The sequence below is a fragment of the Mesoplodon densirostris genome, chromosome 13 (assembly GCF_025265405.1).
Source record: "Mesoplodon densirostris isolate mMesDen1 chromosome 13, mMesDen1 primary haplotype, whole genome shotgun sequence".
NCBI lineage: Eukaryota > Metazoa > Chordata > Mammalia > Artiodactyla > Ziphiidae > Mesoplodon > Mesoplodon densirostris.
Window position 1 is genome coordinate 83968764 of NC_082673.1, and position 23132 is coordinate 83991895.

General features: G+C 37.4%; 1 protein-coding gene across 4 annotated transcripts in view; it reads left to right on the plus strand.

The window, feature by feature from the left end:
* Positions 1-20116, plus strand: part of EFR3A (EFR3 homolog A) — a 91173-nt gene extending 71057 nt beyond the window's left edge. For all 4 annotated transcript variants that reach the window (XM_060115964.1, XM_060115967.1, XM_060115965.1 and 1 more), the window contains 5 exons: positions 4872-4963; positions 8725-8773; positions 12450-12553; positions 13067-13116; positions 17357-20116. In XM_060115964.1, coding sequence (XP_059971947.1) covers positions 4872-4963; positions 8725-8773; positions 12450-12553; positions 13067-13116; positions 17357-17462 — 401 coding nt within the window. In that variant the 3' untranslated portion in view covers positions 17463-20116. The remainder of the gene's footprint in view (positions 1-4871; positions 4964-8724; positions 8774-12449; positions 12554-13066; positions 13117-17356) is intronic.
* Positions 20117-23132: the final 3016 nt, after the last annotated feature.

Sequence of the window (23132 nt, forward strand, 5' to 3'; positions counted from 1 at the left end):
TTTTTGTTTTAGGAGGGACGGGTGGTGTGACTGGGTTTAAGTGAAGAAAGAAGTATGTACATTTCAAATGTAACTATCTATAAGTAGTTTTGAATCTTGGGTGATAGAAGGGTGGACTTTTTATTAACAGAAATGAATAAGGAAGGGGAGTAGTTTTGGAGTTCAGCCTTTTGTTGAGTGTCTTGGACAGTGGAGCATCCAAGTACGGCAGGGGTCAGGACTGCGTTTTGTGTGAGAGATTAGAGGTTATGATGAGAATTTTGAAATTAGCAGTACAGGGAATTTTGCAAGAGCTTTCAGGAGAAATGACTTCTCAAAGTGAAGAAGTGAAGAGAGAGTAGAATGGCTTTGTTCTACCCTTGCTATGTGGCCTTGGGCATAACCCCTTAATCCCTCAGTGACCCCATATCCTCATGTGAAGCGAGGACCATAGCCCTGAAGCCATTTCGCTCAAATGGGATATATACATGCAAGTACTTACAAAAACTACAAGATGCCATATCAATATAAGAATGATATTAGTATTTTTTAATGTCTTAATCTTCCAGTTGGCATTTTGAATTTTGTTAATTTGTTTTATTGATTAAAAGCACTTATAACACATGGATGCCTTTATCTGCTTTATCAAAACCTCCATTATTTTCCAACAAATATCTGCTTATAAAAGTATTTTCATGTATATATCCCATCTCTCCTTGTAGAGGTTTTGTTTTAAAGCTTGTTTTAGAAATAAAAGATTGTCTTTTATATTACACTGACTTTTTATTCATGGTGACAATGGTTTTTTAGGTTCTTTTTATTTTATAAATATGCATTAGCTCTAGATGGAATTTTGTGTTTTTCTATAGGACCAAAAAAGTATATCTGTATAAGTAGTATCAGCATTAAACTGACATTTTAAATTTCGTGTAGATAAATTATCTGTGAAATTTCATTTTGCCCCAGTTAGCTTTTTCATTGAATCCGAATGGTATAGTAGCCCTAATTACATTTATGATTTATTATATACGGTTAAGTAAGTTCCTACATCTTATTTTTTATATAGCCATAGAAAATCATATTGAGTAATTTAATGTAGTTCTGTGTTACACTTGTATTCAGACTGTTTTCTCTATTCTTTAGCCATCTGAATGCAGTTATATACATTACACACAGGTACACCAGGTGGCAGCAGAATATCACTGAAGGATGTTAGGCCTCGCTCTCTCTAAGTATTACTTCTAAAACCCAGGTTCTGATTAAAAACAAAAAGAAGAAACAGTGATTACCATTGTGAAAGGCAGATTATAGAAGCGGAGAGGGAGAAGGGATAGGAAAATGAAAGGGCATAGAAAGTAGTGTCTGGGGCTACCCCAAACCAACTTCAGGAAGGGAAGCAAGGGCCTCCCGAGGGGGTGCGTGCATCAGACAATGAGATGGTAACAGGATAGTTCTCGAACTGGTAGGACAGTGCAGTCCACAGAGGCTGCAGTGATGCTGCATTTCAGCAGACTTTGAAAGGCAGGTCAGGAACCGATGTGGATGGCCCATGGAAACAGGAGAGTTATCTTTGGTAAGCTCTATTTTGGAAAGCTTACTTTTGTGTAGATGTACAAGATATCTGATGATAGTTGTATCTGGGCTTTTTCTGTCACCTACAAGCAGGTTGCTCTATAGGTCAAAAGAAAGAACTTTCTGAGAATATAGTATTAGAGTTTCCCACTGAATTTCATTTTCTTCCCTAATCTCTGCTCATTATACTTCCCTTCTGTTCTTGTTGATTTTTGTCACTCAGTAATCCCTCTCCTGCCTCTGTACTTCTCCTTTCCTTTTTATTTTTATCTTAGGCTTCAATTTGGCTTTTCTCTGCAACCCATCAGCCTTTGAATATTAACCTAGAAAATCTTGTGTGGGTGGGAAGCAGGCTATTATTTATTCCTCATTTTGAATTCTGGTAAGACATTGGAAGTTGGCATGATTAGAGGGTAAAAAAGCAAGTCAGCAGTGATGACTACATACTATTTTGTGGCAGTTCCATTGATGTTTGGTCATTAGCTTTGGTGATTTATATTAGTGCATATGATCATGAAGAAAAAGTAGAAAAAGTTCAGTATCTAGGCTACCTCAGTAATGGCCCTATGCAGGAGATATAATATTTCCAGCCTGAAAACTGTAGAAAAATGATAGGTAATAACTTGTCACAGATATAGGTCTGTGTTCCTCCAGCCTTCACCCAGCAGAACCTGAGTAACTAGTGTGTGCTAGATGCAGACACAATGTCTGCCCCTGAATTTCTTGTATACTTGGGGACATGAGACATTAATTCATATGTCTGTACTTCAAGGCCCACTAGATGACTAAAGGGTGGTGATGATTGAAGAGTGACAAGGAAAGATCAGTCATAACTGAAAGCAAATTTCTGTAGCTAGAAGAAAGGGGGAATAAGTAAAAATAATTAGAGTGACATTTAAGATTTAAAGGAAGCGATGTAATGTTTAACCAGGGCTTGAAAGATAAGAATCTTTACAGTGGGGAGGACATAAGAAAGGGCAGGTAATAAAGGGCCTCCAGCAGGAGTTTCTGTTTGTAGAAAAGCGTGTAAGGCGGATGTGCCAAAGCCTGCTCAGAGGTTGGAGAATAGGCACATTTGCCTTAAACACGAGATAAATAAGGGAGCAGCTCTGCAGTTACTGTTGGCAAGATCTGACTGGAGAACCCAGTTGCCTTTTTACTTCATCAAGCAATGGGTAGATTTGCTTGGAGGAGTGATGTGGTTAGTGTTTAAGAAGCTCATGGTGGCATAGAGGGAGAATTCTAGAAAGGTCTGGTTATCAGTCAGGATAGACAGGGTCAGTGGTTCTCAACTGTGGGTGATTTTGCCCATCCCACAGAACATTTGTTAACCCTAGAGACATTTTTAGTCATCACCACTGGGGCAGGCCTACTGGCATCCGGTGGGTAGAGGTCAGGGATGCTACCAAACATCCAGTGAGGCACAGGAAAGTCCCCTTGGCAAGAATTACCTGGGCCAAAATGCCACTAGTGCCAAGGCTAAGAAACCCTGGCTAAGTTGTGCTGTGAGAACAGTCACAGGTTCTTAGTGGTTTAAACCAGTGAAGATGTGTTCATCGCTCCAACTAACTGTGCATAACTTCATGTCATCCGTATTCTGGAATCCAAGCTGACGGGATAGCTGCGATCTGAAATGTTACTCATACTCTACTGGCCAGAACTAGTTACACAGTCCCTCCTAACCACAAAGAGGCCAGGAATTGGAATCCTACTGTGTCCCAGAAAGAGAGTAAATTGCCGTATTTGATTAACAGCATTAGTTACTGCCATGGAAGGCTACCTTGGAGTAAAGGAGTAGTCAGTAGAAAGAAGCTAGTTTCTTTATGTTGGCCTCCTTTTAGTTCATTATTCACCCCTTCAGAAGGATAAAATCACAGTACAGTTGATCCTTGAACAACACGGGTTTGAACTGCACGGGTCCACTTACACACAGATAACTTTCAGTAAGTACATTCTGCAGTACTGTATGATCTTCAGTTGGTTGAATCTGTGAATGCAGAACTATGGATATGGAGGGCTGACTAAAGTTATAATGCAGATTTTTGACTGTGCAGTGGTCAGTGCCCCCAAGCCCCCATGTTGTCCAGGAGTCAACTGTATATACAAAGTGAGATGAGGAAGATGGAGTGTTGCCAGATTATGAAGTGACTGACTGTGCTGTTTGACTAAGCTTCTAGACCCGAGCTTCCCAGTTGTTAATGGGAGCTTTACAGGTGCATCTGGATATTTATCTCCTTAGTTCTTCAGGTAGCTGGGTCGGGCCTGGGGTAGTCAGCTTGCAGTGTGAGCAGCCTCTTCCTTTTATCTCCATATGCCTTGCGTGTATTATAATTATATATATGTGCTTTGATGTGAAAAAACTCGCGAAGCTCAGCATTAGTCAGTGGGCTGGATTTGGAGGTTTTTTGTTTTTTTCAAAAATAAATAAATGTATTTATTTATTTATTTTTGGCTGCACTGGGTCTTCATTGCTGTACGCGGGCTTTCTTCAGTTATGTCGAGCGGGGGCTGTTCTTCGTTGTGGTGCGCGGGCTTCTCATTGCAGTTGCAGAGCACAGGCTCTAGGTATGCGGCTTCAGTAGTTGTGGCTCGCGGGCTCTAGAGCGCAGGCTCAGTAGTTGTGGCGCCCGGGCTTAGTTGCTCCTCAGCATGTGGGATCTTCCCGGACCAGGGCTCAACCCCGTGTCCCCGGCATTGGCAGGCGGATTCTCAACCACTGCGCCACCAGGGGAATCCCTGGATTTGTTTTAAAATTATAGTTTCGTGTGAAAAAGATTTACTTTAGAACAACTCTGCTGGTAGTATAGGAGGGGGTGTTATATTAGACCAGTTAGTAAGCTATCCTCAGATCTAGGTAAGAAAAGATAAAGATTTTTGAATGATGGCACTCTTGAAAAATAAATATGGCTTTGTGGAGATAAAGGAGGTTTATTAGAGATGTTAAAGTTGGGTTTAGAACATGTCGAATAGAATTGGTTAATAGAGAATTGGGAAATTTGAACTGGGTGTGGAACTGGAGATGTGGAGGGCTAACTGTAAAATGCTGTGCTGATTTTTGACTGTGCAGGTGTCAGCACCTCTAACCTCCATGTTGTTCAAGGGTCAACTGTATTAAACTGAGTTCACCCATCAATTTTATTTTTTTAATCTGCTTCATGAAATATAAAAGTCTGAGAGCACACTGTTTTATATATTTAGTAAGAGCAAAAAAGGCAAACTGCCTTAATTTCCTGAAAGTTTAAAATCTGAAATAGGTGGAGTTTATAAATGACATATCATTCTAACTAGCAAATAATGGGGGAAATTTTTTTAAATTTTAGATGAAGATCGACTTTCTAGAAGGAAAAGTATTGTGGACACCGTATCCATTCAGGTGGATATCTTACCCAACAGCATTCCTTCGGATGATATGGTAAGTTGCTGAAAGTTTATGATGAAGTACTGTCTTGAGATAGACAGCAATTTAAAAGAAGGTTTTGCCCCCCCACACTTTTAAACAGGATCAAATACAACTCTGATTTATCCCTAAATCAACAAAATTGTTAGTAGAAGTTAATCTGATTTAGCCTTGAACTTATTTATAATTTATTTTACTGAACTCATTTCATATACCTATAAAGATACATAAACTTAATATTGTGTGTTATGATATCACTAGATTTCACATTGTAGTAAAAGGAACCATAAGATAGAACTAAGTACGTTTTTTTAATAAGAAATGCTGCACAAGGCCTGTTATTAAATCAGTAGGCCCTCCACTCCTATTTATTTTTAAAGATTTATGAAACGTAAGTTGTGAGAATAAATGGAATTATACACTCTCATGTGAAGCCAAATGCTCACTACTTTTAGAAATTTTCAAAATTTCACCTATGAGAGAAATTTTTTTATCTTTTTGGATAGTAAATATAATGAATTTAACATAGGTTAAGCTGTATCAGTGACCTGTGTACTCTTTAAGGAGTTATTTGAAACATCACAGATTTAATGTTCTCCTCCTGTTTCAATAGAGCACAAGAGTGTACCCAACTGAGTTACAGGAAGAAAAAGCAGCCAGTATTCTCTAGCACTTATCCACACAAATCAGCAGAGAATTTTTTGATAGTCAAGTAAAAATGCCAGTGTGCCAGCATGTCAAGTCAGCTTCCTCCTTGTGGTTTATCCATTGTTTGCCTTCCTAGGTATTTCATTATTTCTCATTGGTACAATGTAAATAACTAAAAGAATATCCATGTAAGAAAAGAGGAAGGAAGTTGTCTGAATTCATGCTTTCTCAGCCTCCTTTCTCCCTCCTGCTTCCAATCCCTGTCAGTTAATTTGTCTTCAGGAACTAAAACTATTTGGTGGCCAGGGTACAGCCAATTAATTTATATCTTTCATGCTTTTAACTCCTTGTTATGTAAAATTAATCAGTTTTATCAAGGAATTATCTGCAGAGCATCAGAGTAGTTGGAATAGGCAGTTAGTGTTCATTTTGGAACTTGGGGCTTTAAGGTTGGTTTAGAGTTTCTTACCAGTTTAAGACTCAGGAAAAATCATCTTCCCTAAATTTCACCTCTTCAAAGCCATTTTAATTTTTACACTCCCTACTAGCAAGAAGGATATCTTGCTAGCTATATCTTTCAGTGATTATGAATTTGCTGCTGTTACCTTTTGAGGGAAGAAATTCATCCAAAGCCTTAGTTTATACTTGTCAAGAGTGCAGTCTATTTTATTGACTGGTATTTTTCCATTTGCCTTTTGTTAACCATTTTTATTTCTTTTAAAAATACATATATAGCACTTTAAAAGGTTGCAAAGAATCAGTCTATTTTGATAAAATGAACTGAAGAAACATTTGCATGAAGACAATATAGGAGGAAGATTCTTGAGCATGAATTTTACATGAAAAGTTCATTAATACATTTGTTAACTTATTAAAGATCCTTTTGTTTTATCTTTGCTATAACTATAAATCCTAAGTCAAATGTGCCTCACCCTGAGTATTTGAAAAGTTAAGTACAGTTTAGTATATAAGATTTACTTGAGCACATTGGAGTTTCAAACTCATTTACCATTATGGTATCTGATTTTGTATATTAGGTATGGTCGTTGAAACACCAGAAGACAGAATAACAGTACCTTCTAGGCTAAAACTAACTAATTTCATTATGTTGACAGGAGAAAGTGTCATCAGTTAGGTATTCACCAGTTAATGGTGTAAGAAAATATCAGACTAATAATAAGTATATTTGCGGGCCTCCCTGGTGGCGCAGTGGTTGGGAGTCCGCCTGCCGATGCAGGGGACGCGGGTTCGTGCCCCAATCCCGGAGGATCCCACGTGCCGCGGAGCGGCTGGGCCCGCGAGCCATGGCCGCGGGGCCTGTGTGTCCGGAGCCTGTGCTCCGCAACGGGAGAGGCCACAGCAGTGAGAGGCCCGCGTACAGCAAAAAAAAAAAAAAAAAAAAAAAAAAAAAAAATAAGTATATTTGCTAACAATGAATCAAATTTAAAAATTGCTCATTTGAAAAATTGCTCATAATTTCATCAAAATTACTTGAAATTGTATATACATAATCCCACTTAGTCCTCAGATGTATTTGATACCTGCTTTTAGAGCTTGTAATGTTGTTTAGATGGAGATCATAGGAAAACTTTTGTTTTCCCTAGATATAACTCAGCTCATTACTATGGTCTATTAAAATACCTGGCCCATTTCTGAGGTATGTGAGTTCTAACATTTGCAATTCAAATTTTAGCCCACCATGAATCACTTAGTGAACTTCTCCTAAAAATTGCACTATATATGTATAAAGATACCTAAATTAAATTCAGGTATTCAAGAAGATAAATGGCTAAAATATTTATTTATTTCAGCGGCGTCTCTGCCTCCAGAAATTAAGTGATCAGCTTGACTAATAGAATAAAGCACCATAGGCATGATTCTTTGATGCTGGGCGAATGCATCATCATTATCCAAATTAAGGAAAACAACAAACGGAGAAGAGTTACTAGATACAGTACTCTAGCTTTTCACTTATCCAGGATTGAACAGTTAATAAGTAAAAATTCTATGTAATAAGAATTCTGGCCTTCTAGCTTCTCCTATGTTCTTTCTCCTATACTATAGTTGTTTCTCAAAAGTCTAAGCTCTTAACCAGTTGTAAGAACAACTTTGAAGTACTAGATTGCTTCTAGGTACAAATAATTGACCAGCCAGAGCCTAATCTTATATATCTGCTCCAAATATCTAGAACAAAGCAACTGAAAATTCCCAAGTTTAATCTGACTTCAACTAGAAATATGAGTCCTCAGTAGAAAAACTGAGGTAGTGGAACTCTTGCTGCTTTGATTTCCAGCTAAATCCTTTGTACAGAGAGCTAAGGTGCAAAGCATGAAGTCTTTTGTTTTCACTAGTCTTGCTGCCTTAGACTTAGCAAAAAGAAGCTCATGAGCTAAAATTAGGGATGACCAGAGTCCAAGGCAAGTACTCACATATCATTTCTTAACTTTTATTCAGAGATACTATAGTAACTGGATATATTATTCCTTCTGAAAATGTGCTGGTGCCACAAAAAGTATTACTGACTTTTTATGTAAGCACTTGATTTCACACCTTTTACATGTCTCAAAGCAAGCGAGATTTGAAAACTTCAAGTTAAAGGGAGTTTCTGGAGAATAAGACTTGGTGGTTGACCTTAAAAGATCCAGAATATAATTATTTTTAAATGTTGGTTAACTGTACTCATTGAACACTTCCCAAAGTAATAATTTTTTGCTTTAAAATTTTTGCATTTAAAGTTTTAGATGATTTCATTTTTGATTTTTAACCTGTATGTGGTACCAAAATTATAAAGGGTATAGAATACTTAGTTTTCATTTATTACATAGCTGAAGCTGCATTTATATATAATCTCTGCCTTGAATATTGGTTGGGTTGCCTTAAAGGTTGCTAATTCTGCCAGCCTTACCTCAATCTGTAGACTTCTTTGGGGAACCACTGTGGTAGGCCATTGTTAAAACCAAGGAAAACATGGAGATTATTTGATACTGTTGAGTGTGATCACAAATCCAGCCAACACAAAGAAGAGAAAATATTTGTCAAGGTTCTTAGATGACTTGTAACTAGGTGAAGGTATCATTTATATTGACCATTCTTAACTCTTTATTTTACTTAAAATCACTTTTCTCTAGGTTAGTAACACTGAAGAAATCACCTTTGAGGCGTTAAAGAAAGCAATTGGTGAGATTTTGCTTGTTAACTCTCCTAGTATTTTCTAGCTTATCTGTATCTTAGTACTTGTTTAAATGCCAGAATTAACAGAGGCAGCATGGCAAGTGTATATACTGTCGATTTCTATATAAATATATAATCAATTTATTAGCTTATGTTCTTTAGACTTTTGTAACTGTCCTGTCTTGTCATAGCTAATTATTTTCCTCTCTATAGACTGACTTTTCTAGAATTATGAAAGCATATCACCATGTATTTGAATGCTGCCCTTATTTGGTGGCCAACATTGAGGCTGAGTGAATTTATGAGAAATAGTGAATGTATTTCCTTTTATAGGAGATGGGCAGGTGAATAATTCTGAGAGAATTACATAGAATGATTTTTAGTAGGCATATAGCAGTATAATTAGAAGCATGTTTCTCATGGGGTAAGAGAAAGGAGCTGGCTGAAATTGTCAGCGGGCACAATGGAGTCACATTAATCCTTGCTATTTTATCAGTGAGAACACTGAGGCAGAGAAATTAGCAACTCTCCTGAGATCACATAGCTAGTAAATACTGGAGACAAATTCCATACCCAGGTCTGACTGTCATTTTTTCACTTATCTTTGCATAAAATAGTACTCTGATTTTTTTTTCTCCTGTAGCCTTTATGGAAATAAACTTTACCTTATATAATTTGCCTCTTTTAAAAATTTTTTAAATGATTCCTTCAATTAAGTATTAATATAAATTCCTCCTAGGCTCATGATGCCTCGATCTCAATTCATTTCTAATTGGTAAAGCAATAGAGGGTGGAAATTGGCTCTCAATTTTTAAGAAATATTAGAATAAGAAAATCATTAACAAGGGAAGTGAAGCGCTCTAGTACCCATCATACATGAAATAAAATCTGACCTTTTTCAGCTTAATCCATTAGAGGATTTTTTTTCTTATTGTAATATCAAATTTGCCAAAATAAAATTAATTGAATTTAGTAAGCAGTTTTTGAACACCCATTATGTACAAGATACTGTGAGACATTTAAAAATTAATAAGACATGTTGAGGAACTTACAGTCTGGCAGTGGTTCTCAAAGTATGTCTTTGGACCCCTGGAGCTTTGGGGAAGACTCTTCCAAGGGATCCTTCAAGTCAAAAAGTATATTCAGCACAATACGAAGACATTATTTGCCTTTTTACTGCATGGATTAATATGAATGAAGGCAGTGGCATCAAACTGTACTAGTGGTCATTGAATTCTTCAGCACCACACATCCCCAGTTATTTTATTTTATTTTATTTTTTTTGCGGTACGCGAGCCTCTCACTGTTGCGGCCTCTCCCGTTGCAGAGCACAGGCTCTGGACGCGCAGGCTCAGTGGCCATGGCTCACGGGCCCAGCCGCTCCGTGGCATGTGGGCTCTTCCCGGACTGGGGCACGAACCCATGTCCCCTGCATCGGCAGGCGGACTCTCAACCACTGCACCACCAGGGAAGCCCACCCCAGTTATTTTTAAAAGGCAAGATTTCTCTTAAGAATGCCTTTGAAGAATCAGTATAAATGATTAATTTTATTAATCTCATCCCATGAATACATGCCTTTGGGAAGCACGTATAAAGCACTTCTTTGATTGCTTGTATTTGCAAGCAGAACTAGTTGATTTTTCTAAGGAACATCGCTTTTACTTTAAAAAAAAAAGGAAAGAAAACCTGTGGTATTTGAAGGGAAGCTGTTACTTCAAGAGAAAAAAACTACCCTGACAGTATTTGCTCCCAGTGATAAAATTAGCACTTTTTAACAAAATTAGAATTTTGAAGGTTATGTCTGCCAGTGCAAGTTTGACAGTTCCCCAATATTTATTTATTTAAAGACTTTTCTAATGAGATCAGTGATAATAACTAACAAATGTGATTTTAAAGAGTATTTTACAGTGAAATATGGCTACATTTAGAGGGTCTGCATAAATCAGTGGAGCAGTATTCCAAATGACCTTGCGTGATGTTACAGAACCATACCTGAGTAAAGCTCTATTCAAACTGTAGAACAGACCAATAGATGTTAATATAACCAGTTACAAAAAGTTCATTAATAAGGTTTCAAATTCCATATTGCAACTAACTTTTAAGAAACTACCGTTTATCATGTTTTGTTGTAGTGTCCAAGAAGAAATAGCTACAATTCTGTGAAAAGGCTATTTATTGAATTACTCTTTCCCAGTCCATACCTGTGTGAGTTTAGCTTTTCTTTATATACTTCAACCAAAATAACATATTGCAGTGGATTGAATGCATCTGCAGGTAGAATCCAACTGCTTCTATTAAGTCAGACATTAAAGAGATTTTCAAAAATAGAAAACAATGCCATTCTCTTCACTAAATCTTTTCATTTTAGAAAATATCGTTATTTTTTTCATGAAACAATTATTTTTGTTAACATATAGTGGTTTCATTTCTTTAATGCATTTAATGAATATTTTTAAAGTCTCATTTTTATATTGTAATATGGAAAATATCAAATGATGTCATACATAAAGAAAGCAATTTGGCTTTCTTAATAATTTTTCAGAGTATAAAGGAGTCTTAAAACAAAAAGTTTGAGAACTACTGGACTAATGCATGAAAAGAAACTTGCTGCCTGCAGGCCAAATTTAGGTGGAAGTATTATTTTCAGAAATTGGATTTGAATAAAGACCAGGGATGTATGCTCAGCTTGCCCAAGTCCTGTTTTTCTTACTGCTTTTAAAACATTTATGTTTCCTGCCTAGCCTCTGGCACATTTGAGCTTGTGACCCTGATCTAGTGAACACGAGAGATGTGATCATAATTCTGTATTATAGTCATTCAGAAAAAGTACATAAATTGGACAACTTTGTTAACCTGCCACAATTTCAGAGGGGGGAAAAGAAACCTATTTCGTTTGTACCTGCTATATCCATTTTTTAAAACTAGCTAATTGTTACAGTTTGTCTACCTGAAGAGAAGCTTTGTTTTTGAAGAACCTTGAACAGATTGTGTTTCATCTTATGAAATTCTTGACCAGGAAAAAAACACTGAAGAGTTACTGAGTTGTTACTGTAGACCATCAATAAATAAGCCATTAATTAGCCTTCTTTTCAGATTCTTAAGCAAATAGACATAGTTATTATATGTATCAAAATGACAGACATTTATTATTTTATTATCTCACAAACTCTGGCCAGACCACACGTCATCTTAAGATTTTAAAAAAATCCCTTTTCAAATTGGGGAAGATAAATGGAAAAGGCTAGAACAATACGGTTCCACATGACCCTACCTATATTTCAATCACGCCGTTCACTATCAAGTTTAGCAGACTTTTAATTTAGTACCTCATATGTGCAAGGGTATGATTATTAATAAAAGATTCATCCTTCAGGAGGGGCCTTGAAGTTGTTTAACTTGTAGGAAGTTGTCATGCTTCTGCTTTTATTTGGTAAGAGAGACAAAGGTAGTCTTATGAAAAAGGGTTTTGTGCTGTGTAGTTTTTTAATTTTTTTATATGTGGGCTTTCTAGCCTTAACTAAGACACTTCAAGGATGTCACACCTTTTGCTTTTTTCCCTATACAAGTAGTCCTATAAATTACCCTTATTTTTTATTTATAGATCATTTGCTCTTATGGTCATTGGCAAGGTTCTGTGAAATTTTGTATTCCTTTTAATGGGTCTTTTTAAACATTTATATAGATACCAATGGAATGGAAGAACAGGAAAAGGAAAAGAGGCGTCTAGTGATAGAGAAATTCCAGAAAGCACCTTTTGAAGAAATAGCAGCACAGTGTGAATCCAAAGTAAGTGAATACATGGTGAAGGGGGTGGCGGGTGGAGTTTGACTTGGTGGAAGCTGTCCTGGTAATTGGTAGGTAGATTCCAAGCTTCAGCAGATCAACAGAATCCACAAGGTAGTGGATTTGATAGGGACTGAAAACTGAAGACATAGCTATGAAGCCTAAATAATTTTTTTGTATAATGTCAGCTAATGGGAATGGCAGATCCCAAATTAAATGTTAACGATTGTTATTGCTTTGAAACTGTTTTTGCAGTGGTTTTCAGTGATTTTGCTGTAGGTATTTTGTGTGTCTATCGATTTTGTTTTTACCAGTGAGACTAGGAAGGGAATAAAAGAGAAACTTTACATTAAATTCCAATGTATGAGACAGATAAAACCAAAACATTAAAGCATTCTGTACCATCAGTTTAATAGTTAGAGTTACGCTTTGTTCTTTAAATCACACTTGTATTATTACATATGGGTATTTGGAAAATAATAGATCCATTCTTAACACTTTTTTTCTCCTTTGTAGGCAAATTTGCTTCATGATAGACTTGCTCAAATATTGGAACTCACCATACGGTAAGAGTTTTGGTACTACAAGAGCAATAAAGCAACAAAATAGAAACCATTAGATCCCTATAAATTTGTGGCTTTTTAAGTAATTGTGCTTTTCATTTAGGGTAATTACACAAGATCATACAGGTCTCTGCCTCAGTGGTTATTCTGTTTACTGGATTGTCTGATACCATTTCTTGTCCAGGGGGCTTCTAGCTTTTCTAGCTTTCCTTTTTAGATCATTTATTCCTTTAAAATGGTCCTATAAGGACATTTGAGTAATTGGAAGACTCTTATTCTAATGATATGTTTAAAAAGGTAATTTCTCAGATTTAACCATTGTGACCTATAAAAACTACAGTTTTATATGGTTAAACCTCATAGTTCTTTCCAGAGCAATAATGATTCTACCTATGCAGATGGCTCACTTGAATTATTAAACTTTACTTGAGTTTTCCTAAGTCATGTCTATTTGTGTCCTGTTACTAGTTATAGTCGGCCCTCCATATCCGCAGGTTCTGCATTCGCAAATTCAACCAACTGTGGATCAAAAATATTTGGGAAAAAAAAATTCCCAGAAAGTTCCAAAAAGTAAAACTTGAATTTTCTGCATGCTGGCACTATTTACATAGCATTCACATTGTATTAGGTATTATAAATAATCTAGATACGATGAAAAGTATAAGGGAGGATGTGTGTAGGTCATATGCCAGTACTGCTCCATTTTATATAAGGGTCTTGAGCATCCAAGGATTTTGGTCTGTGTGGAGGGTCCAGGAACCAATCCCCTGTGGATACCATTGAACAGTTGTATCTTATGCTCCAAAAACATAAGGCATCTAATATCGGTTTTACTGTGTCTATTGGTTGTTACGTAATGAAGCACATGACAGAGGGAGAGAAAAACTCCACGTTCCGCCTAAGGAAAGAACCTCTGCATATTCTTATATTGACTTCAGTGTGGAGACTGGTCTGTGCAGAATGTGGCACAGTAAAGGAGCCATAGATAGAAATTGTGCTTCTGAAATTTTTTTTTTACATCGCCGTATCTTTTTTATTTTCAACTTGATTAACTAAATCTGTTTGGCTTCAAACCCTGTATGTATCCTTATAAACAGAATAAACAGGTAGATGCTCGAGTTCACTTGCTTTTTTTTCCCCAGCCATTTTTCTGCCTTCATACGCAAAGCATGTTTTCATCACTTTAACATCTTATTCTAGGCGTTTACCACCAATAATGCCCCCCATGCCGACTAAGTTGAGAATCACTCATTTATAAAAGTTCAGAACAGAGAATCAGACTAAAATACGCAATATACTCTATACCTTAGATTCAAAGAAAATTGCTCGGTGTGGGCATTTATGCACAACCTAAAAGTTGAGAAGATAAGTTTTATTTGGGGACCTTGCTGAGGACTATAGCCCGGGAGACGGTCTCTCAGGTAGCTCTGAGGAACTGCCCCGAAGAAGTAAGGGAGGAGCCAGGATATGTAGGAGTTTTTGGCTGGAAAAAAAACATGTAGTCAAACATCAAAAGATCACTGCTAATCACAAAGATCAGACATCTGAGGTTGATGATTTTAGTGCTTTTCTATGCATGGGAAGGTGCAAGGATCTGGGTTCATTGAAATTATTCCTTAGATATGCATCTTAACTGTCTAGGGCCAGTATCCAAAGAACAGAATGCTCCCTGTTTTTCTCCATCCTGAATTCCCCTCAGGGCGCACCATTGTAGGCGACTGCAGTGGCTGATGGCTTGATCTTGCAGAACTGGAATGGCAGGCAACACTCCCTGTCCACAGCTTCTCTGATGCCTGTTAATTGTAACAGTAAATATCTGCTGCTTTTACTAATCCTCCCCACAGTCCTGAAAAGTTAGGTAGATCCTTTCCCCCCGCCCCCTGCCAAGTAAAGACACTGAGGCTTAGAGAAGTAAAGTAACTTGCTGAAGTTTATCCAGCTAGTGAGTGGAAATAATCAAAATTCAAATCCATAACTCATGTTCTTAAAAGAAATGTTGCTAGAGACCACCATGTTACATTTAATCACACTATCATAACTATATGGATTTAATATTTTAGAATAAGTACTATGACTAATTTGGTTTCATTGGTACTGCAACTACTACTAATAGTTTGTATTTATTAAGCCTTACTGCTAATAGTTATTTACTGAACACTTATGGTGTTCTAGGCACTGTGCTAAGTGCATTCTTTCATTTAGTGTTTACAACAGATTTTAAAAATATGCAGTGATTATTTTTACTTTACAAATGTAGAAACAGATTCACGTAGAAGTTTGGTAATTTATCCAAGGTCACCTAGTTAGGAAGTAGTAGTTTTGGGTACCTTACATGATACAGAGAAATGAAATAGACTTCTTAGTGTACCTTCAGGGTTTTCAGTTTCTATTTGATATATTTCCTCTTGTTAATTTGCCTCATTCTAACTACGAGATAGAGAAAAGAGTTTGTATGCTTGAGAAAAGAAACAAAATAAGCAATATTACATCTCAGTTTCCATTGTTCCTTCATTCACTTTGACCTTAGTACAATAAGAAAAAAATTACAAGAAATGCAAAGGAGCAGGAAAATACAGAAAAAGAATAAGCAGCCCCCCAGATGACTGATCCAGTTATTGGAATTAGTAGACAATGACCTTAAAAGAACACACACACATATCAAAGAATTTAAAGGAAAAAATATGTATATTTTAGGAGAGAAATGGAAAGTCTAAAAAAAGAACCAAATTGTAGTTCAAGAACTGAATGTTATAATATCTGAAAGAAAAAAAATGTCATTGGATGGGCTTAATAGTATATTGGACATTATAGAAGAATTTGCATATATTGCTCATAGGAGTATAAATTGGTACACTTTGCAAAACTTTGGCATTGTCTTATAAAGTTAAACATATACCTGCTCTTGATCCTGTAATCCCGTATCTCAGTATTTGCCCAGAGAAATGAAAACTTAGATTCACAAAAAGACATGTACCTGAATGTTTTAGCAGCTTTTTTCATAATTACCAGATGCCCATCAACAGGAGAATGGAGAGAGAGTAAACAAATAATGGCACTCTTAGTATAGTGAAATACTATTCAGCAGTAAAAAGGAACACATTTTGGGGGTAAATTTTAAAAAATTCATTGAACAAAAGAAATCAAACATAAATGAGCATAGCTTGTATGGACCATTCCTATAAGCTGTATAGACCATGTGAAATTCAAGAACAAGTGACACGAACCTTCAGTGACAGCGATCAGAACATAGTTACTGTTGGATGTGGGTGTATGTGTACGGGTATGTGGGAGTAGGGAGAAATTGGTTGAGGACACAAAGGACCTTTTCTGAATGATGAAAGTGTCAGTATCTTTATCTATGGTCGAGATAAGAATGAAGTAATGAATTGAGGGGAGAACATTGATATCATATGATAAAAGATCAGTTTCCGAAACTGATAAAAGAAAAATATCTGAGTAGAAATACAGGCAGTAGACTCAAATAGACAATTCATTTTAAAAGAAACACAGAATGGATACTAAATCTACAAAGGTATGTAGCATTAGTAGTAACCCAAAATGTGAAAATAAAAGAAAGAATGAATTCCCTTTTGCCTGCCAGAGTGCCAAAGATTAAAATAACAAGAAAGAATGATTATACCCAATATTTGTAATGGTGTAAGAGGATGGGTACACTCAGATGTTGAAAGTATGAATTGCCAGTATTATGGCAATGTGTACCAGTCTCAAAAATGTAAATACACTTTGATGCAGAAATTCTCTGTGTGTAAGACTACAAACCAAGGAGACAGGATAAAATTATGTATAAGAATAGACCTGTCAGCATTATTTATGATAATGAAAAATGAAAATGAACCTATATCTGTCCATTGAAGTAAATCAATTATAATATATCTATATATTGAAGTACCATGCGGCGGTCATCAAAAGAAGTTAATATATGTATATATAAGATTTTTTACCAGTGAAACAAAGCAAGCCTACATGAGTGGGTATAGCCTAATCCCACTGTAAAAATTATATATTCGTATATTCAGAGGAGAATGTCTAGTGTAGACTTAGAAACAGCTCAGTACCACTGTGATCTATGTGCCATGCCACCATGTAGCTGGCCCGCAATTCCATCACACTGATCCCTGCGATGAAGGAGCCTCACTCCGCTGCTGGCAGGTAGTAGCGAGAGTGCTCTGTGAAGTGAACAACTTTGCAATGCACCTGTTGATAATGCCTTGCTCTTTTACAGCCCTCCTCCCAGCCCATCAGGAACACTGACCATTACTTCTGGGCACGCCCAATACCAGTCTGTCCCGGTCTACGAGATGAAGTTTCCAGATCTGTGTGTGTACTGAGTGGCTAACGAAGACCTCAGCATAAAGCCTAAGAATTAGGGCCAAGCTGAGTTTTCAGGGTTTACTTAATGTGTGTTAACATACTTCTTGAAAATTATGATGGAATTTATCTTTAACCGAATGCTTGGCATATCAGATTAGATATTTTGCAGCTATATTATATGATTTAGAGTACTTTTGAAGATAGGTTTATGCCATGTTAATTTTTTTTGAGGTTCCTGATGGCTTTTAAAATTGAACATATATTGGTCTCACATTAATTGTTAAATAGTATATTTAAAATTTTTCACAAACATGTAATTCAAAAAAAAATTAAGCCTTCAGAGGGTTGAAGGTGTATGAAGTGTCTACTGTATTTCTTAGACATCTACGCAACTGCTTAAGATTAGAAGTGCTGTTGTTTTTCTTTATCTGCAAAAGCAAAACCATACAAATATATTCCTAATCCTGGAGCTGCAAAACTGTTCTGTGGCTCTTTGTCCCCATGTTTTAGATGTTGTGGTGGGCATCCCTCTGTTCGTTCGCTGTAACAATATGTGACAGTCATTCCTCAACTTGTTTGTGGAAATGACATTTACTGAGTAATATTCCTAGAATATGACCCTAAAATCTCAGATTTAAAGTGTCTAGTTCTTGTAATACTGTGTTTTCTGCCAAAAGTTTGACCGTTCTACTTGAGAGTCTTAGAGCTTGCTCTTGGAGTACGGACCTGTGCAATATTTTTTACATCATTAGATGTATTAGTTTACAGACTATGCTTTGAAATTATAGTAGTATTTTGCTGTGGCTCCATTAATTAAATGAGCTATATATTTAGTATAGGAAAAAAGACATTTAAAACAGCTACTAGTTCACCTGTGAAGAGTGTGTACATTTTGATTTCTGTTGAGAGCATATTAATTTACATTTTAATATTGTGCAGTTTTTAAATCCTTATAGTCAAAAAATGCCCCGAATGGACTTTCAGTTTGTAAGATTTGAACTGCAACTTGTATGCATCTCTGTTTAGGATTTGTGATATTACATTTGAGAAGAGTGCCTATGGGTTTAGCAATCAAGTGTGCTATAGATGGTCAATTTAAGCTTGTATTGATTTAAGCTACCAAGATTACATGTGCTGACAGACTTAACAGTGTTCTTAAAATTGTGTACATTTTAGTGAATTCCATCACATGGCAAAGATGAACAATTTTCTTTGCAACTCATAAAATTCTTTTAGGACATTTTAATAAAATAATCTGTTTATAATTCTACTACCTTTTCAGATTTGATTCCCTTTTACATAAAACAATATACATATCAAAAATTGTAACCCAAAAAACAATTGCAGTTTTAGCTTTAGATTTTGTTTGAAAAATTGCAGTGAAGAAAGGCATGTTATTACTTGGTGTTTACAATTATTTGGGTACCTTTAGTAGAAACAAAAAAGTGAGGAAGTAATAATAGAACAAGCATACTCAAAATTTTTTCGAATATTTAAACCAAAGTACAGCATCTTGAAACATCTTGCAGAAGATCCTAGTCTTTTTAAACCTATCAAATGATACTCAAACATCCTGGGTGTTTTACTCAGTGTAGATAAACAAGACGTTGCTTTCCAGGTGATAGTGCAGAGTCACCACCTGGGGGGTGAAATGGCCCCACTGCAGCTGTCACTGTCACTTTACCTCTTGACGAGGTAAAATGTTTCACCATTTAATAGGCCAAGTTTTATGTTTTTTTAATTTTCCTTTTTTTCTTCTATATTTTTAAAGAAAGATTGTGTAAAAATCTAAGCAGGGGGACATGCAAAAACAATCATCATCCACTTGGATGTCATTTTATAGATTAACACTGTGTGCTTTTGTATGAAAAAATATATATAATTTAATAGTATAAGAAAAGAAGATATATATTCATTTGCACTCATGCAAAACAAACTTTGCTGTACTACAAAATTTCATGTTTCTCTGTGATTTAAAAATGCATGTATAGCATGTAAAGGAAAACCATTTCAGTTAATGTTTATCACACCTCTCTCTTGGTCTGTTTTGTAAACTGTAGATTTGGGTTTTGTGGGATTTCTTCCTGTTGTAGTTGTTTTTAAATCACAGTAGACTTCTGTAGATCCTAGATTACTGAACTGGTCTTGTTAACAATGATTCCCAAGAATTGAGGGGTCTTTTCTTAGGCTTTCTGTCCCTTCCAGGAGATGGCAGGAGATCCTGCACGTCATAGGTATGCCTACTGTATTACAGCCAGTTTGGATACTGAAAGTTTAGGATGTGTTGAAGTTCACTGTATTGCTCTATTTTTGTAGATATTTAAAACTCTTAATAAAAACTGTTAATCATTCTCTTTTTGCTGTATACTGTGGCTTATATCATTCATTTTTTTCCTTGACATTGAATAGTTAACATTGAAATGTTCCTCCTATACTTGGGTTGTCTTTGCTTATATAGTCATTGGAGTTAACCTAAACCCACACACACTTCCTTAATACTTCTGAACTCATTATCTTTTAGAATCATAACACTGTACTTAACCAGCAGTTAACTTCCCCTTCCTCTCAATATCTCTTTTCCTCCTTTCTGAAAATGGTACTAATTTGTTTTATTCATGCCAATATATGTACTAAATGTAATGAATTGAGTTTTTTGAAATGTAACAATTCACTGTGCAATTCATATATAAGCAATAAAACAAAATCAAATTACTTCTGTATACATACATTTTTGTAATAGCCATTGCATTTATTAAATTAAACGTATTCACTATTTTGCTTTAGTTAAAAATGAAGAACTTCAGTGAAAATCAAGCTGCCAAATGGATTCATCCTCACATACATTGGAAGAATCAGAACCATAACTGCAGGAAGCCAGTAACTTAGCCTAGGTTCTCCCAAAGCAGAGCCAAAGACAAAGGCTTACATGTAGGAATTGCTCTGGGAAGTGATTCCAGGGAACCCCAGCAAGGGACTGGACCAGTGAAGCAGAATGAGAAAAAGCTCATTAAGAGGGTTTATTTATGAATTGCCAGCACCATAGGTGACTGGAGATCCATCCTACTGGACAGTCTAAGGAGTCTCATGAAATAATCTCAGAACTGTCCACCCAGATGATGAAAGCTGGGGAAGCATGTATCCTCGGCTTCTGTTCTTCATGGTCAAGGGTGGCCCTGTTGACATGAACTCCCCCGCGTTTTTGGATTGTGTGTGCTTGAGTGCTGGGCAGTTTCCCAAGGTGTGCCATGCCTTTTTCTCAGAGAAGTCCTGTGTCCCATGCACGAAGTATAGAGGTACAGAAGGCAGGTATTGTCAGATTCCATCCCCATGCATGAGGCAGGTTGAAGCCTGGGTGGAACTGGTTATCACAGCAAGATCTGGAGTAAGGTAGGGTTGGATGATGTGAAGTCAGGCAAAAGATATCCAATATAACACCACCTAGTGTGGTATTTAAGGCCAAGACTAAATCTAGGAGCATCAGATTTATAATTTCATGTTTCCACCATCTTAGTTTAATGAGCCAAGGGAGAGATTTTTTAAAGATGGGAGACTTTAGGGCATGTTTGCATGCTGATTAGAATGATACAGAAGAAGAGAGGGATGAATTGATACAGAATAAAAAGGAAATATTTGCAGGAATCAAGCCCTGGAAAAGGCAATAGGGGGGTACTGTACCCAGAGCGTAGGTGGAGGGATTGACCTTTGATATGGATAAGGAACACTTTTTTCATTGAAACAAGAAGGAAGACAAAGACCGCCAGTAATTTTGTAGCTTTGGTGGCAAGAAGATCAGGACATTCCCACTGGAAAACTTCAATTTTCTCAATGGAGTATTAGGTGAGGTCATTGTTGCCATGTGCCTTGCATTTCTGCATGTCTTGTGAACAGAGACACTGTCTTTCTTCTGGGTTATCTTTTTTAAGGATATAGTACATCCTACAGACTTGCAACACAGAGATGGCATCTCCCTTTGGAGCCAAGGACAGACATGCTTCTTGTCCTGTATAATACAGATGACCTCTTTTCTGGGGTAAGAGGCAGGCTTGTGGCCAATTATAAATATTTTAGGTTCCCTATGTAATGAAACCCACCCTGTGTGTAGGTGTTACCTGACCCTCTTTGCATTGGCCCAGGGCTTGAGGAGCCAGCATAAATGCTCATACTCAGGCTACTGCCATTACTGTAAGTTGCAAAGTCCTTTGTCTCTGACCCAAGCATCTCGTATCTTCTGCCATCATCCATGAAATGCAGACCAACTTGTTAAGTTACAAATAAGGTAAAATCTCAGACCCTTCCGCTCTGGACAATTCTCAGCTGAGAGCAAGGGGAGCTGTGGAAGGCTTGAGGAGAGGAGGAAAGGGACCAAACAGTTGTCTTGGAGAGCAGAAAACTCAGCTTACTAAGAAAGGGTTGAGCGTCCGTTTGAGGGTTTTGTGGTCAGGAGCTTCCAGTGAAGGGGGTCAGCTCAGTTGCTTTTCTCATTCAGCAACATTCAGCTGCCTCAGGTGAAGGTGTGGAGAAGGCAGGCAGTCACCATACCTGTGGGCGGCCTAGCACGGTGCCGGCCATGGGAAGCGGACACTTAGCCCACACCTGCTGGTTAAAGGAAGGGAGTGCCCTTGGTGGTACGCCTTGCCTTGACCGCTGTAGTGCCTGCGGGCTGACTGCCAGCCAGTCTCACCTGCATTTCTTTGCCTAAAGGCTTCCTCAGCCTCCAGAGCCTCCGGCCCCCAGGTGCCGCAGGCAGGAGACATCGCCCTCCATGGGAGTAGACTGATCTGATAGAAGGTGGTCTGTCTCCTCTCCCGGGTGTGTGTGTGTGTGTGTGCGTGTGCATGTGTGTGTGCGCTATGCGTATTCTACTTCCAGGGGCAACTGCCTTGGTAACGCAGCGTTCACTGGCTACCGTTCCTCTGTCGTCCTATCCCTTTGCTCTCCCCTCAGCGTTTCCTGCACTTTCCAAATAAACCACTTGCTCTCAAGTCCTTGTCTAAGGGTCCGCTTCTGGGAGGACCCAAATTTAAGCTGTTACTTAAATGGTCACATTCAAATCTTATTCAAAAGATTCCAACGTGAGGGACTTCTCTGGCAGTCCAGTGGTTAAGACTCCACGCTTCCACTGTGGGGGGCACGGGTTAGATCCCTGGTTGGGAAACTAAGATCCCACGTGCCACGCAAAAAAAAAAAAAAAAAAAAAAAAAAAAAAAAGATTCCAATGTGTTGGATTCATCAAAAGGTGCTCATCAGGTGATTTCCCTGGAAGGTAGGGAACGGTATCAGCTGCTGGCTTGGCACCACGACCTTTTGATTTCTTAAGGTTTTCAATTCTTTAACGTCAGGATAGTTCCACACCATGGGAAGGTCACGAACACGAACTCTTCAGAGGCTCTGCTTTCCCACCTGTCTGAGGAGACGGCAGGGACCCTGTATCTTCTCACTGCGAGACGCGTGATTTATGGGAATAGAGAACCAAGGATGTGATGTGAACTCTAGTTTGTGTCCTTATCAGATATTGAAGGGGATTCCGGAGGCACGTTGCCTTTTTGCCTGATGCACAGTAAAATCTCAATAACTATCAGATGGGTGGGTGGGTGGGTGGGTGGATGGAGGGATATAATTTCCATTTTTTTGTAATTCCTATTATATTTGTCTGTGTCCGAGTGGGCATTGGCATCCCCCAAACTTCC